Here is a 13,888-nt window from a genome sequence, read left to right on the forward strand (position 1 = left end):
TTATTAACTCTCTCTCTGTAGCCATGGCTCTGCTCACAGCACAGCATTAAGCCAAGCAGAGCAACAGCTGCTTGAGATGCAGCAAAATTCATCTCTCTGCTCTCTTAGCTGGAGGCCTTGGCCCACACCAGGGAGAAGGTAAAAAGCAATTCATCCAGGAAAGCTGGAAAATTCAATCTGTTGTAGCAGGGAGGGAGGTTTGGGCCCCATGAGGATCCTTCTGCTGCCACAGTCCCTGCTAGCATTGCTGCTTTCCAGCAGGACACAGTGACAGGGAGATGTTGACTTGGAGTCTTCATTCAGCTGCCCAGGTGAGCAGCTACTCAAAACCTACTATGAATTCAGTTATCTTAATATGGTTTAGGTTGAATGAAGATATTTTTATTCCAGGCTAAATGAGGTGTTTTTAATGTCAGCTACTAAATTATCTCATGTAATCTGCTCTCTGCCTCCTGCTGAAGCAGTGAGTGTCTGTGCTTGGGAGAGGCAGAGTAATTTGCCTGCAAATGTCTTCAGAGCAGCACGACTGTGACCTTACACTCTGAGACGTGACAGAGGTGCTGTGGAGCTGCCAGGAGCAGAAATCCCTTCTCCAGTCCAGGAGGGATCCAAGAGGAGGCAAAATAATTCAGGAGAGGGCTGAGACTTGTTGCTGGTTCTGCCTTTGTAGAGAAATCCTTTCCTCACTCATCATTTAGATTTTATTTATTTACCAGTTTTTTTAATGGGAATTTCATTGATAGTACTTAGGGGCAGAAAGTGGATGATGGGGTGGGCAGCTCTAGATTAGGCTGTACAATCACAGACTGGTTTGGGTTGGAAGGGACCTTAAAAACCATCTCATTCCACCCCCTAGAGACCAGCTTCCTCCAAGGCCCATCCATCCAGCCTAGACCCAGGTCCAGGCTGGTCATTCAGGAATGACCACTGAGACTGCCCATGGACTGAGGCCAGCTTTCTCCTCCAGTGTCTGACTCCTGATGGCAGCAGGAGAAAAGATGTGCTGCACCAGAGCAGCCTGAGGCTCAGCCCCTCTTCTCTTCCCAGCTGGCAGCTCTTCCCTCTTCTCCCACAGCAATTCCCCGACTCATTCCCTGTGTGTGTGGATGTGTGTGGAGCAGTGGTTCCTGCAAACCCTTCATCCTCTGTGGGTTGCCAGAACCATGGCCACTTATTTTGTGTCTTCAGCCAGAGCTGTGCTGAGAAGGCCCCGACGAAGGAGGAATGATGAGGAGGATTCCATGGATATCAGAAGGCTAATTAATTACTTTATTGTACTTTATTATTCTATACATCTAAAACTGAATCTGCCAAGCACTCAACCCTGCACACACTGCACTGAATGTCCTGACTGTCACCTGACAGTCCCAACACGCACGCACACACACACACACACACACACACACACACACACACATCCACACACACACACACTCTCACAAACACACACACACACTCTTGGCCCTGATAGGCCAAGGAAACAAAACGCCATCACTCTGGGTAAACAATCTCCACATTGCATTCTACTTTGGCACAAACACAGGCACAGCAAATGATAAGAATTGTGTTTTCTTTTTGTGATGTTCAGAGAATGTGAAACCCAGAAATATTCTTGAGAAGAATTGTGCCTTGCTTTTCTCTGTGAGGAGAAATGTGGCTCCATTCAGCACCTTCCATATCCTCTCAGGGAGTGTGTGAGATGAGGGTCTGGGCTCTGGTGTCTCTGTGCCAGCCCTGTGGCAGAGCTGGAGTGTCCCCACGTGCTAAGTGGCCTCTGTGCTGAGCAGTGCTCAGGGTGGATCTGCTGGATTATCCATGTCACAGCCCTGCAGTGGCTTTGCTGCCTCAGAGTTAAGTCCCTGAGGGACAGAGCCCTTCTTACTCCCTCTGCCTTCACAGAGGGAGGTTGTGCTTCCAGAGAGAGAAACCTGCCTGGAAACAGGCTGGGCACCTTTAGCCTCTGGAAGTGGCTCTGGAAGCAGCTTGGGCTGAGCAAAGCAGGGAACTCCAGCACCTGGAAAGAGATTCCAAGTGGGGTTATGCAAAGGGTGTTTAACATTCACAGCAGTGCTGGCTGCAGGGTGAGCTGTTCCTCCTGCATGCCTGGGAGCTCAGGGAGGGCCACACAGGCAGCTCCTGGGGAAGGAATAACATCATTCCCTCCAGTAATCCTGCTGGCTTTACCTTCTGCATCCAAAGTGGTGAGATCAGGTGCCATCTAGTGTAAACCCTTCCTCTTAATGCACATCTGACTCCATCCACTTATTTCTGTTATTTCTTCCTTTCCCTGCTTTCATAAGCAAGCTCTGAAACCTTCAGCTGCTGGAACAAAAGCAATTCATCCTTTTCCCAGGAGATTCTGCAGCAAAAACCTCACCAATACAGCAACACCTATTCCACAGCCCAGCTGGGGAAACCAGGCTGGGATGGGATGGGATGGGATGGGATGGGATGGGATGGGATGGGATGGGATGGGATGGGATGGGATGGGATGGGATGGGATGGGATGGGATGTGGGGTTCAGTCTGTGGCTGGGGGATGGCACAGCTGCTCTGGGGCGTCCCACATTCACCTGGACAGGTCTCCTCCCTCTGTGGCATCTACAAAGTGGTTGTGGAAACGGTTTGCTGCAAGGAAGAGGGAATGGGCCTGATGCTGCCTGTGCTGAACTCAGGAGATGTTCCCTCCCCCTGGGCAGGGTGTGTTTGTGACCATTTCCACATGCCCTGCCCTGGGTTTCAAGGCATGAGAGCAGATTTCACAGCCCTCCCACCCCTGCTGCTCTCTGTGCTGAGTGTTCCTGGGTATTCCCTGGTCAGGGTCCCTGTGGGAGGAGTTCCAGCCCTTCCAACCCGCCCAGCCCCGCCAGCAGGTCACTGGGCACTGAGGGCAGAAGGCTGAACCCCCCTTGGAGTGAGAGCTGCTATAAATCCAGCTGGCACAGATCAGTGCAGCATGTGTCTGTACATATTTATTCTTTTCACTCCTGCCTGTTGACTCAAGAACCATCGACTCCTCGTGCTGCCAAGGTGTTTTGTGCTTACTGAGCTGGAGTGTGCCTGCTCATCCAGGGATACAAGGCCCCAAACTCCCTCCTCCTGCAAAGGTAACTGGAAAATACTCAGTGTAACTCCAGTCAGAGATGTAAAGTCCTGGGGAGAATTAGGGCAGCGTGAGCTGATGCCTTGAGTGTTCCCACCAGGGGATTCCCCTTTCCCGAGGACCCGGGGAAGGGCTGGGGCTCCGTCCGGCTGTGAGAGCTTTGCTCGGAGCAAATCTCGGGGATCTGGAGCTCCAGAGCAAGGCAGTCCTGCCTCGGGGAAGGAGAATGAATATTTAAAAATGTAATCAGAGTCATTGGGGAAATGTGACAGGATTTAAACGATGACATAACACGCTTGTCTTGTCTTTGCTGCCGGTGCTAATGAGCAAGAATTGAGAGCATTAGCGATCTATCCACGGGCATTAGCGCTGTGGGGCAGGGATCGCAGCCCTAATTAGTCTCATCCTCGGCTGCCAGCGCAGCCACTTAGCCTGCCCGCCGCTCTGGAGTTCCTCAGGCTTTACCACAGCACTGTCCATCACCTACATCTGGCTGTAGCTGGGTTTTATCACCTTTGTCTCCCTAAGAGATGCCAGAGCGATTTTTCTTGCCTTCTGGCAAGATTCAGAACTGTGATGACATCTCTGAGAGGCTTTTCGGATCTGTTTTCTCTTGGCCATTTGTCACTTTAGGAGAACTTAAGGCATTCAGAACAGATTTTCCTTTTTTTGTGTGTGTGTTTGTTTGTTTATTAAAACTAATATTTGTTCTCCCAAAAGCCTCATCTCTGCAAGAAAACCAGAGGGGTTGGGCTGGAAACAAACAAATAAAAGCCTGCAGAGAAACAGAGAAAGGACCCAGGATTTAAGCTTGTCCTGCCTATTTTTCCTGTCTCTGCAAGCTCCCAATTCCTCACGGTGGGATCTTCAGTGGAACCTCACAGAGCTCTGTCAGGAGGTGTGGGCTGGCCACAGTGTGATGGGTGCAGGGAGGGAACGGTGCCAGCTTCTTGGGCAGGAGATTGGGCCTCTGGCATCTCCCTGATGGTAGGAAATGAATTTTGAAGAATCAAATGGCCGATATGATGGATTAGATGTCTTTGCCCCATTACATTTAATCGATGGCAGTGGGTATTTATTGCATTATATACTACAAATCTATAATGATTAGTACCTCATTAACTTTTTCTTTTGATTGTCTTCCTGCAGTGTTGAACTAAGGGAGCCCAGAGCTCTGCATCGCTCTCCAGCCTGGCAGGGATGGGTGTGCAGGCTGGAGGAGATGAGAGCAAAGCTTTGGATGAAGAGTGTGACCCTGCAGCCCCATTATCCTCTGAGTGAGTGGAGGAATCTCAGTGTAAATCATCCCCACCAGGAGAGATGCTCATTGTTCCAGGCCTCCAAGATCTCAATCCTGTGCTCCTGTGACAATGGCTGAACAGGGAGCAAAACTCCCAGCAGTGGGAGTGGGTACTGAGGATGAGTTTCCTGGTGCTCTGCCATCATTCCAGGGCTGTCCCAGCAGGAGTGAGCTGCTCCCTGGGGAATTTTGGGTTTTGCACTTTCCCCTGGGGCACAGATAGATGCACAGGGAAAGAACAGTCTCAGTGAGGAGCACCCCCCTTTCTGCCTTGGTGTTTGTCCCCCCCAAATCTGTGCAATCAGACCTTGCAGCTGAGTTCTCCTGATGGCAGGGCTGAGTTGTGCTCCTGATGCAAACCTGCAGGGATAGTTTGTACCACTGCAGTCACTTCCACCACTGCAGAAATGCTTGGGAAGCTGGCCCATAATTCCTGCCAGACTGACAGGCTTTCACAACCAGACTGATAAATGTATTTGAATTAGGTAAATGTTTTCAAATGAGATAAATACCTTCCAATTAGATTAGCTCTGTGTGAGTTTGTCAATTCCCAGTGTGAGTGAAGTCCCTGATTTTCCCACCTGCTGGGAGGCTGAACTTGTGCAAATGAGCTCTGCAGGGCCCAGGTCTGATGTGAAATTGTTGGATATATTAACAGAGCTCTTCAGAAAGGGACTGTACTTCTCCCAAATTCATTTGGTACTCCCCAGGCAGCTCCTGACATAAGAAGGATGTGGAGCTGCTGAAGTGAGTCCAGAGAGGACTGTGAAGGTGCTCTGGAGATGGAGAGAGCTGGAGTTGCTCAGCCTGGACAAGAGAAGCTCCAGGGAGAGCTCAGAGCCCCTGCCAGGGCCTGAAGGGGTTCCAGGAGAGCTGGAGAGGGTCTGGGGACAAGGGATGGAGGGACAGGACCCAGGGAATGGCTCCCACTGCCAGAGGGCAGGGCTGGATGGGAGATTGGGAATTAGGAATTGTTCCCTGGCAGGGTGGGCAGGCCCTGGCACAGGTGCCCAGAGCAGCTGGGGCTGCCCCAGGATCCCTGGCAGTGTCCCAGACCAGGCTGGACAGGGCTGGGAGCAGCCTGGGACAGTGGGAGGTGTCCCTGCCATGGCAGGAGGTTGAACCAAGATGATCTTTAAGGTCAACCCAACCCATTCCATGGCTCTATCAGTAAAGCATCCCTGCCTCTGTGTGTGGTGCTGAACTCCAAGAGCAGCCAAGGCCTCCAGCAGGGTGAAGTCCCTGCCTGAAGTGTGGAGACAGGGCTGGGGCAGTGATGGACTCAGCAGGAGGAGAATTCAGGGTTGGAGGCATCAATTTGCACCTTGTGACCCCCTGTGCACAAGGTCAACCCCAATCATGCAGGAAAGCACCACTGAGGACATAAAATCTGTGCTCCCCCTCCATGCTGCAACTTCCCAACCAGTCCTCTGCCATCAGTAGGAATGTTGGACTTGTCTGACAATTTCTACAGAGTGAATAAACCCAGTCCTGTGCAGTAAATTATTCACAGCCCCAAGGCTGCCTCCTTCTGCAGGTGCTCCCTGTGGCATGGCTCCCTGTGGTGAGGTGAGAGATAAGAATTTGACTCCATGTTTCTCAGAAGGCTGATGTATTATTTTATGATATTATTTTATATATTTTATGATATTATTTTATATATTTTCCTTTATACTAAAGGAAATGGTATACTAAAACTATACTAAAGAAAGAGAAAGGATACAGACAGAAGGTTTGAAAACAATGAATAATAAAAATCCCATGACTGACCAGAGTCCAACACAGCTGGACTGGGATTGGTCATTAATTAAAAACTATTCACATGCTGGATAAACAATCTCCAAATCACATTGCAAAGCAGCAAAACAGGGAGAAGCTGAAGCTTCCCAGGAGAAGAAATCCTGGCAAAGGGATTTTTCATAAAGTATCACAGTGACAGCTCCCCAGTCCTAAAATGGCCTCAGAATGGTGGAATCACAGAATGGGTTGGTTTGGAAGGGACTTTAAAGCTCATCCAGCTCCAACCCCCTGCCATGGGCAGGGACACCTCCCACCAACCAGGGTCACTAAACTCCCCTGTCCCATCCAAGGACAGGCAGCCCTCAGGAACAGCCTCTGTGGCCCTAAACAGCAAACTGAACAGCCCAGGTACCCAAATCAGTGTGGCACTGACCTGATCCTGTGCCAGTGGCAGCTCTGCCTGTCCCTGACACCCAGGCCCACATCGTGACTTAGCCATGATTTGTGCTGGGCATTAAAAGAAAAAAAAAGAAGCTGATGACGCAAGCGGCTTTTTCTTTCAGGCATTTCAAGCAGGACTGGAGAGTGCATAAGTGCAAGAAATTGCTGGAGAGGGGAGGAGGATTGCAGCTCTTAAATCATCTGCCTCTGCCATGCAGGGTTACACTCAGTGGTGTTGGCACTGTGGAGAGATCTCTGCAGGCAAATCAGGGGGGAGCTTCTGCTCCTTGAACAGGCTTTTTCATCAGAAAATGGAGCAAATGTAAGTTAGGGTTTTAGTAAGTGTTACAGCATTCCAATGCTTTCAAATGAAAATATGGCTGGGAATACGGGTGAAACTATTGCTGTCTGTTTGATTTGATTCAGTTTTTAATCCACACTGTCTAAAACTCTAACCCTGTGATGTCCACCCCATGGAAACATTAGGGTTTGGTGCTAGAATTCTCATCTTTGATGTTCTCTTGCACAATGGAAACTACCAAATTCCCACTCAAATGAAGCTGTTTGGGGCTGGCTTTGCTTAGGTACAGGCTGAGTGTACCCTGAGCTTTATAAGATTTGTAGATATGCAGATACAGAAGGATTTAAGGAGTGTCAGAGTTTCCTACCCCCTCTGCCTGCTTGGAACTTGCTCTTTAGGATCTGCCCCAGCTGGGATGTGTCAAACTGAGCTTGGTCTGACAAAGCACAGCAACCTCCATTCGCTGGGAACACTCCTGTTGTGAGTGGTTTATGCTCATAATGCAGAGCTCAAAAAATATCCCTTGAAATGATGATTTCTCACTGCTCCTACAGCTTTCCTTCAAATCCAACTTCTGCCTGTTATATCTGGAGCTGAGATAGAGCCTGAGCCTGCTCCCTGCACCGTGGGGAACTTGTGAGCCTGCACTGTGCTGGATTCAGCTTTGCTGCAGGAGGAATGGTGCTGGAAGCCAAGGCACCCAGGAATTCTGCTGGAAAACCCTCTGGATGCTTCTCCCTCTGCACTGGCTCCTTCTGGGAGCACTCAGCTGCAGCACTCAGCTGATTCCTGCACATGTCCAAGCTGTGCAAACCAGCCTGGCCAGGGACAGAGGATTGGGAGCCAATCTGCTAAACAGGGATTTAGCCAAGAGGCAGCCCTGAGTGCCAGCCCTCTCCTAATACTCTCTTAAGCAGCACAGGCAGCTGCTGCTTCCTCCCTGGCCCTCCTCACAGTTCACCTCAGTCCTCCAACTGCAGCAAGGCATTTCCAACCAGAATTAGGTTTGGTTGGCTTCTTGCTACAGTGCCTTTTAATTAGGAGCACAGCTGCTCTGGAAACACGGAGCTCACTTTTCAAAGAGTGCCTCTGGAAAGTGATTACAGCGGATTAAAGCGGAAAGGTTAGGCAATTTATTCAGGTGGCACTTAGCAAACGCATCGGATTATTTGGTGCTGCAAGGATGATTTAAAAACTCACAAGAATAACATCTTTTGGGCTCCTGCTGGCTTTGAGGGACTCTGCTGGCAAGGCAGGTGGTGGAGCTGAAAGCTGGGAATGAGCAGTGCCCGGCTGCTCTGGAGCTCTCCACTGTGAGTGGGTGCTGAGGTCCCTTTGCTGCTGTCAGTTGGGTTCCTGCAGTTATCAATGGTTCAGTTCAGCCAGGAGCTGTCCCAGGAATTATTGTGGACTCTCAGTGTCCATGACTCTTGCCTCCAGAGGATGTTTGTAGGTGATGCTGTCTGTACCTCTGCCTTGAGCACTTGCTGCCAGCTCCCCCCTGGCAGAGGTCCCTTTCCAAACCATCACACTGAGGTTGGAAAAGATCTCCAAGATCATCAAGTCCAACCTTTGACTGATCCTCACCTTGTCACCTGCCCAGAGCACTGAGTGCCACATCCAGGCCTTCCTTGGACACCTCCAGGGATGAGGCTTCACCACCAATGGTTTGGGTTAGGAGGTCCATAAAGATCACCCTGTCCTACCACCCTGCCATAAGCTGGGACACCTTCCACCATCCCAGGTTGCTCCAAGCCCTGTCCAAGCTGATCTTAAACACTTGCAGGGTTGGGAGAGCCCCGGCTTCTCTGTGCCAGGGCCTCCCCACCTTCAAAAGGAAAAATTTCTTCCTAGGCAGTCCTGAAGGAGCACTTTGGTGTGGTGAGACTCTGGCCCTTGGAGCCTGCAGCCCTGCAAAGCTACTGCACACTGATGGGGGCATTTATTCAGCAGCAGCACCTTGGCTGAGGAAGTTGGAGAGGTTTTGCTCCGGTGTGGGAACACTCCTGAGCCCAAGACCTGCATGAAGCCTCTGGTTCTGCATTTGGGAATGATTCTGGTTCTGGAAAGCTGCTCTGGCCCAAGGCCATGTGCTGCTCCCTCTCAACTGCTGGCTTTAGTGTTTACAGCCATGGAAAGGATAAAGCCCCCAGAAATCCATCAGATTCACTTCAAAGCTCAGGCTTCATGAGAAGACCTCAACCCTTTTCTCTCCAAAGGGAAAGCAGTGGGTGCCCCTGTCTGGAGTGTATGGAAACGATCCAACTTGCCAATGTGGGAACAATGTAAATGTAAAACTTCTCTGAGGAGAAACTAAACCAGGGGTCACTTCCAAAGGGAGGGCTCAGAGCTGTCCTGTGGCAGCAGCAAGTGCATGGGGCATCCCAAGGATGAGCAGTGGCTGCTGGCAGGGCTGTAGTGACAGCAAGAAAACAGAATTATTCCCAAATAGCTGCTCTGTGTGTTTCTGCTGGGTAGCACAGGATTGGAGTTGTGCTGGCACTGGGAAACTGATGTTGTGATGTTCTGGAGTAGAGGTCAAAAGATCAGGGACCAAGTGGCACCACAGGGCAGCTCTGGCCATGGGCCAGCCCTGGTGGCTCTGCTCTGGGCACTGCAAGGCTCTGCTGCAGAGGGAAGGGATGGATGTGCTGCTCCAGGCTGGAGCAGCAGAGCAGGGGCAGCTCTCACTGCATCTGCTCGTGTTCACACATTGGGAGCCTTCACGTGGGATTAAAAGAGGCTGGAGGGGCTCAGCCACAACACTGGTGGGAGCAGCAGTGCTTTAAATAGAGGAGTCTGAGCACTAACATCGTGTCTGGGTGCAATTCAAAGACTTGCAGTACCTTGGGTGCCCTTCTCTCCCTTGGTTTGGCTGATGTAGGCGTATTTTTGTTTTTACTCGCTTCTCTGTCCTATATTGTCCCTTTTCTTTCCAGTAATGTTGACTGCTCCATCTGCTTATTTATCAGCCCCAGTTTGAACACGAATTTCAATTAGCAATCTGCTTTGTTTAGTTTTGTTTTAAACAAGGCATTGAGAGCTCCAACAAAGCTTTAATACATAAAGCTACTTGTAATGCAGCTGTTTAAGCTCTTCCATCATATCCATGAACAAAATGAATTCTACTGCTATCAAGATTCATCTGATGAATTAGGTTTAATCCTCCTCTACTGTAGCAGATGGAAAGCACTTCAACAAAGACAGAAAGATTTCAAATGACTGAGATGGAAAATGGTCTTTGCTCAGGTGTTCCACAGACATTAAAGAAACTCAAACCTCCCACAGTAAGAAATAATTCATCCAACAACCAGAAAAGCAGTCCCTGGATTTCTGCACTCATTCCTGATGCTGATGCTCTTTTGGGTCTGAGGTCACAAGTTATGTGTGTGGAGGAAGAGAAGAGGGTGGCTACCTGTGCAGGAGCATCCCAGGTGAGAATGTGATTCCCTGAATCCCACCTATCCAGGTTTGCAGTACCGTGAGCCTGAGGCCCTGCCAGCATCTTGATCATCAGATCCGGACCACAGGATCCCTCATGGGAAGGGCTTCTCTCTCGTGGTTGTGTTTGCTAAATGAGGAGTTAATTGCTGGGAGTTTGAGGTGGACTCCAAACCCTACATCACAGATTGGTTTGGGATGGGTTGGAAAGGACCTTACAGATCATCTCATCTCATCCCACCCCCTGCCATGGCAGGGACACCTCCCACTGTCCCAGGCTGCTCCCAGCCCGGTCCAGCCTGGCCTTGGGCACTGCCAGGGATCCAGGGGCAGCCACAGCTGCTCTGGGCACCCTGTGCCAGGGCCTGCCCATCCTCGCTCAGTTCTTAACAATTTCTTTTTAAGATTTAATCTAAATTTCTCCTTTTAAAAACTGCTCCCCCAATCATAGATTCCTTCAACACCCTGTCAGTAGCAAATGTGTCTGAATTCCGTTTAGGTGTGATTAAAACAAAGCCTGTTCTGAGCTGAACGGGTGCATCCCCAGCACCATAACTCAGCAGTTACCGTGCCCAGCATTCTGAGGTAACAACAATCCCACACCTGGCAAGCCGGGCAGTGGAAAAACATCCCCGCGGGTCAGGTAACGGCTCCGTGTGCCCGGGCAGGCTGTTCTCGGTTGTAAACCGATCCCTGCCCAGTGTCCTCTGCCGCGTGTCCTCCATCCCGAGTGCGCTCGCCATGCTGGGATGGAGGGAAGCTGACGGAGCTCTGGGATGGACACGATCCATCCCGGGAGGGCTCAGGAAGGGTACCAGGACTTTCCATCCTGCGCAGCTCCCACCTGCGCGTTCCCCGCGCTGCGCTGAGCCGCGGGCAGGGCTGGGCGCGCCGATGAGCGCTGATGAGCGGGCGCGCTAATTGCGGGTCCCGCGGGGGCGGGCGCTGGGGCGGGGCGGGGGGGGGGGTCCGGTCCCGCCGCCGGGGCCGCTCTGTATAACCCGTCTCCCGGCAACGGCGGCCGCGTCACTTCCTGGGGAGCCGCGGGCGAGCGCACGGACAGGTGGAGCGGCGGGGCTGGCCGGCACCGGTGCTGCCCGCGGGGCTGCGCTCCTGCCCCGCCTGGCTCCGCTCCTGCCCGCCTCGGGTGCGCTCCTGCCCGACGCGTCCCGGTCCTGCCGCTCCATCCCCCGGTGCGGTTTCTCCGCCGCGGCGATGAGCGCGGAGCTGGACGGCGTGTCCGTGCACTCCTCCTCCTCCTCGTCGGGCTCGCTGGGCTCGGCGGCGGGGCCGGCGCCGCGGCCGCTCTCGGCGAACGTGCGGCGGCTGCACCAGGCGCTCACGGCGCTGCTGAGCGAAGCGGAGCGGGAGCGCTTCATCCTCTGCCTCAACGCCTACCACGGCCGCCGCAACGTCTGCGACCTGGTGCGCTCCCTGCGCGCCCTCCTCGACGGGCCCCGCCGCCGGCAGCTGCTGCCGCTCCTGCGCCTCGTCCTGCCGCGCTCCGACCAGCTCCTCTTCGACCAGTACACGGCCGAGGGGCCCTACCTGCCGCCGCCCGGCCGCCCCCCGCCGCCCCCCGCCCCGCCGCCGGTGGTCCCAGGAGAGCTGCGGCAGGTGACGCTGCGCCGGAGCAAAGCCCACGAGGGTCTGGGCTTCAGCATCCGCGGCGGCGCCGAGCACGGCGTGGGCATCTATGTGTCGCTGGTGGAACCGGGCTCTCTGGCCGAGCGGGAGGGGCTGCGCGTCGGCGATCAGATCCTTGGGGTCAACGGCAAGTCCCTGGACAGGGTGACCCACGCCGAGGCGGTCAAGGTAAGGCGGCTCACACCGGGCTCCGGTGGATGTTTTCTCCATCCCGCCTTGTCCCGAGCTCCGCTGCGCGCCCCGTCCCGCTCTGCCTCTCCGGTGCCTGTCCATGTCCCCCCGCTCCTCCCTTCCCTCCCTGGGTCTTATCCCCGTACGGCCGCGTCCCTCCCCGGCTCCATCCCCGTCAGCCAGTGGGACCGGAGCCCCGGTGCCGCTCCCCGGGACGCGGCGCTCGGAGCCCGCAGCCCTCGGCGGAGCGGAGCCGCTCCGGGTTTGCATCGCGCCGGCGACATCGTGCGGGGAGTTCGGCCGGAAAGTTTGCGGTGGCGATAACGATGTCACCCACGGACGGGACCGGGCTGCGGGGGTGGCTCCGGGCACGGCGGGCTCGTCCTGAGCTTTTGTCGCGCCTCTGAAACGCAGCGGTGCCTGCTCGTGGCTCGCCTGCAGCTTGTGGAAGCTGGAAATATGCGTGAGCCGGGTTTTGAGGGACGTACTCCAGCCGCTCTAGTGGGTTTCTCCTCGCAAAGATGGGGAAACCGAGGCACGGAGAAGCAGAACAGACCCCCACCCCCCGAAAGGCTGCCCGAGGCAGGAGCAGATCCCCGATTCCCCTTTGAATGTTCCAGGGGCAGAAGGAGAGCGGTTACACAACTGAACTGAGGGCTCCCGCTCTCCCAGCATGGCTCCACATGCCCGGAGGCCTGTTGTAGCTCGTAACAGCATGGGGGCTATCGACAAAAGCTTTCATGTTGGGGGGGGAACTCCATGAACTGTGGGATTTTCGCCTGAAACGCGGGGTTCTGAGGCAAATCCAGCTCTGAGTGTCCCAAACCGTTCCCAGAGCTGAGCTTGTGGCTGGTGGGCTCCGCTCGGAATGTTCCCGAGGCACAAACGTATCGAGCTGGAGAATCGACTTTTAGAGCAGCAATTTGTAGGCAGCGTATGGAGAGCTGGGATCTGGAGTGACAAGGCTGTTCTCCAGCTGTTTGTGCTTTAATTTTTCCATAATCAGCTAAAGTAGTTCTGTTGGGAGCCTGTTCCATGTGGAGCCTTCCTCTGACAGCACATTAATCTTGCACAGCTTTGAACACTTCTTCCCTGCCGACCTGTGTGTTCCCTGCCCCGGCTTTAAATCAGTGCCCAGGGCAAGGGCACGACTTCCAGGCTGGAAATGACTTCCTGGTAATTCTGACAGCAGAGGAAAGGTTTGTAGGAATTATTTTCCTCTTGTTCCTAATGATAGGACAACAGCAGGGTAAGCTTTCAGTTGTTAGTTTGCAATTTTGTGGTTTGGAGATTGCAACCCCCACATATTTTGTTATGGCATTGGGATGGAGAGGAACCAGGTGTCAGGAATGCTCCACTCCATGACTTCATCTCCAATTCATCCCACTCTGCTGGGTAATTCACATCACTTTCTGTTTGTTCTCTAATATAATGTAATTGATGCCTTTTAGACATTATTAATTTTGAGTGAAACTAAGTGCTTCCTGCACAGAAATAATTCCTGGAGGATGTGCCTTGCCAAGAGCTATATTTTGTTAATATGATCCTGATAGGAAAAAGCAGCTTAGAAATTGTCTCCTTGTGAGCTGAACTTCTTTCAACAACAAATTTATCACTTGCCCTGTGCTGGCACCTTCTTGAGCTCCTGGGTTCTTTTCACATCTGGGAAGGTTTTTATGACCCACGCTTTTGTGGTGGAAACATTTTGCCTGGGTAGAGTGGCAGAGTGATTTTCAGTACAGCTC

General features: G+C 52.8%; 1 protein-coding gene across 1 annotated transcript in view; it reads left to right on the forward strand.

Annotated features, from left to right (window-relative positions):
• Positions 1–11,540: 11,540 nt before the first annotated feature.
• Positions 11,541–13,888, forward strand: part of WHRN (whirlin) — a 57,586-nt gene continuing 55,238 nt past the window's right edge. Inside the window, exon 1 of the mRNA XM_050981117.1 lies at positions 11,541–12,140. Within this exon, the coding sequence (XP_050837074.1) occupies positions 11,541–12,140 (600 nt within the window). The remainder of the gene's footprint in view (positions 12,141–13,888) is intronic.

This window comes from Serinus canaria, chromosome 17, assembly GCF_022539315.1.
Source record: "Serinus canaria isolate serCan28SL12 chromosome 17, serCan2020, whole genome shotgun sequence".
In the NCBI taxonomy this organism is placed as follows: Eukaryota; Metazoa; Chordata; class Aves; order Passeriformes; family Fringillidae; genus Serinus; species Serinus canaria.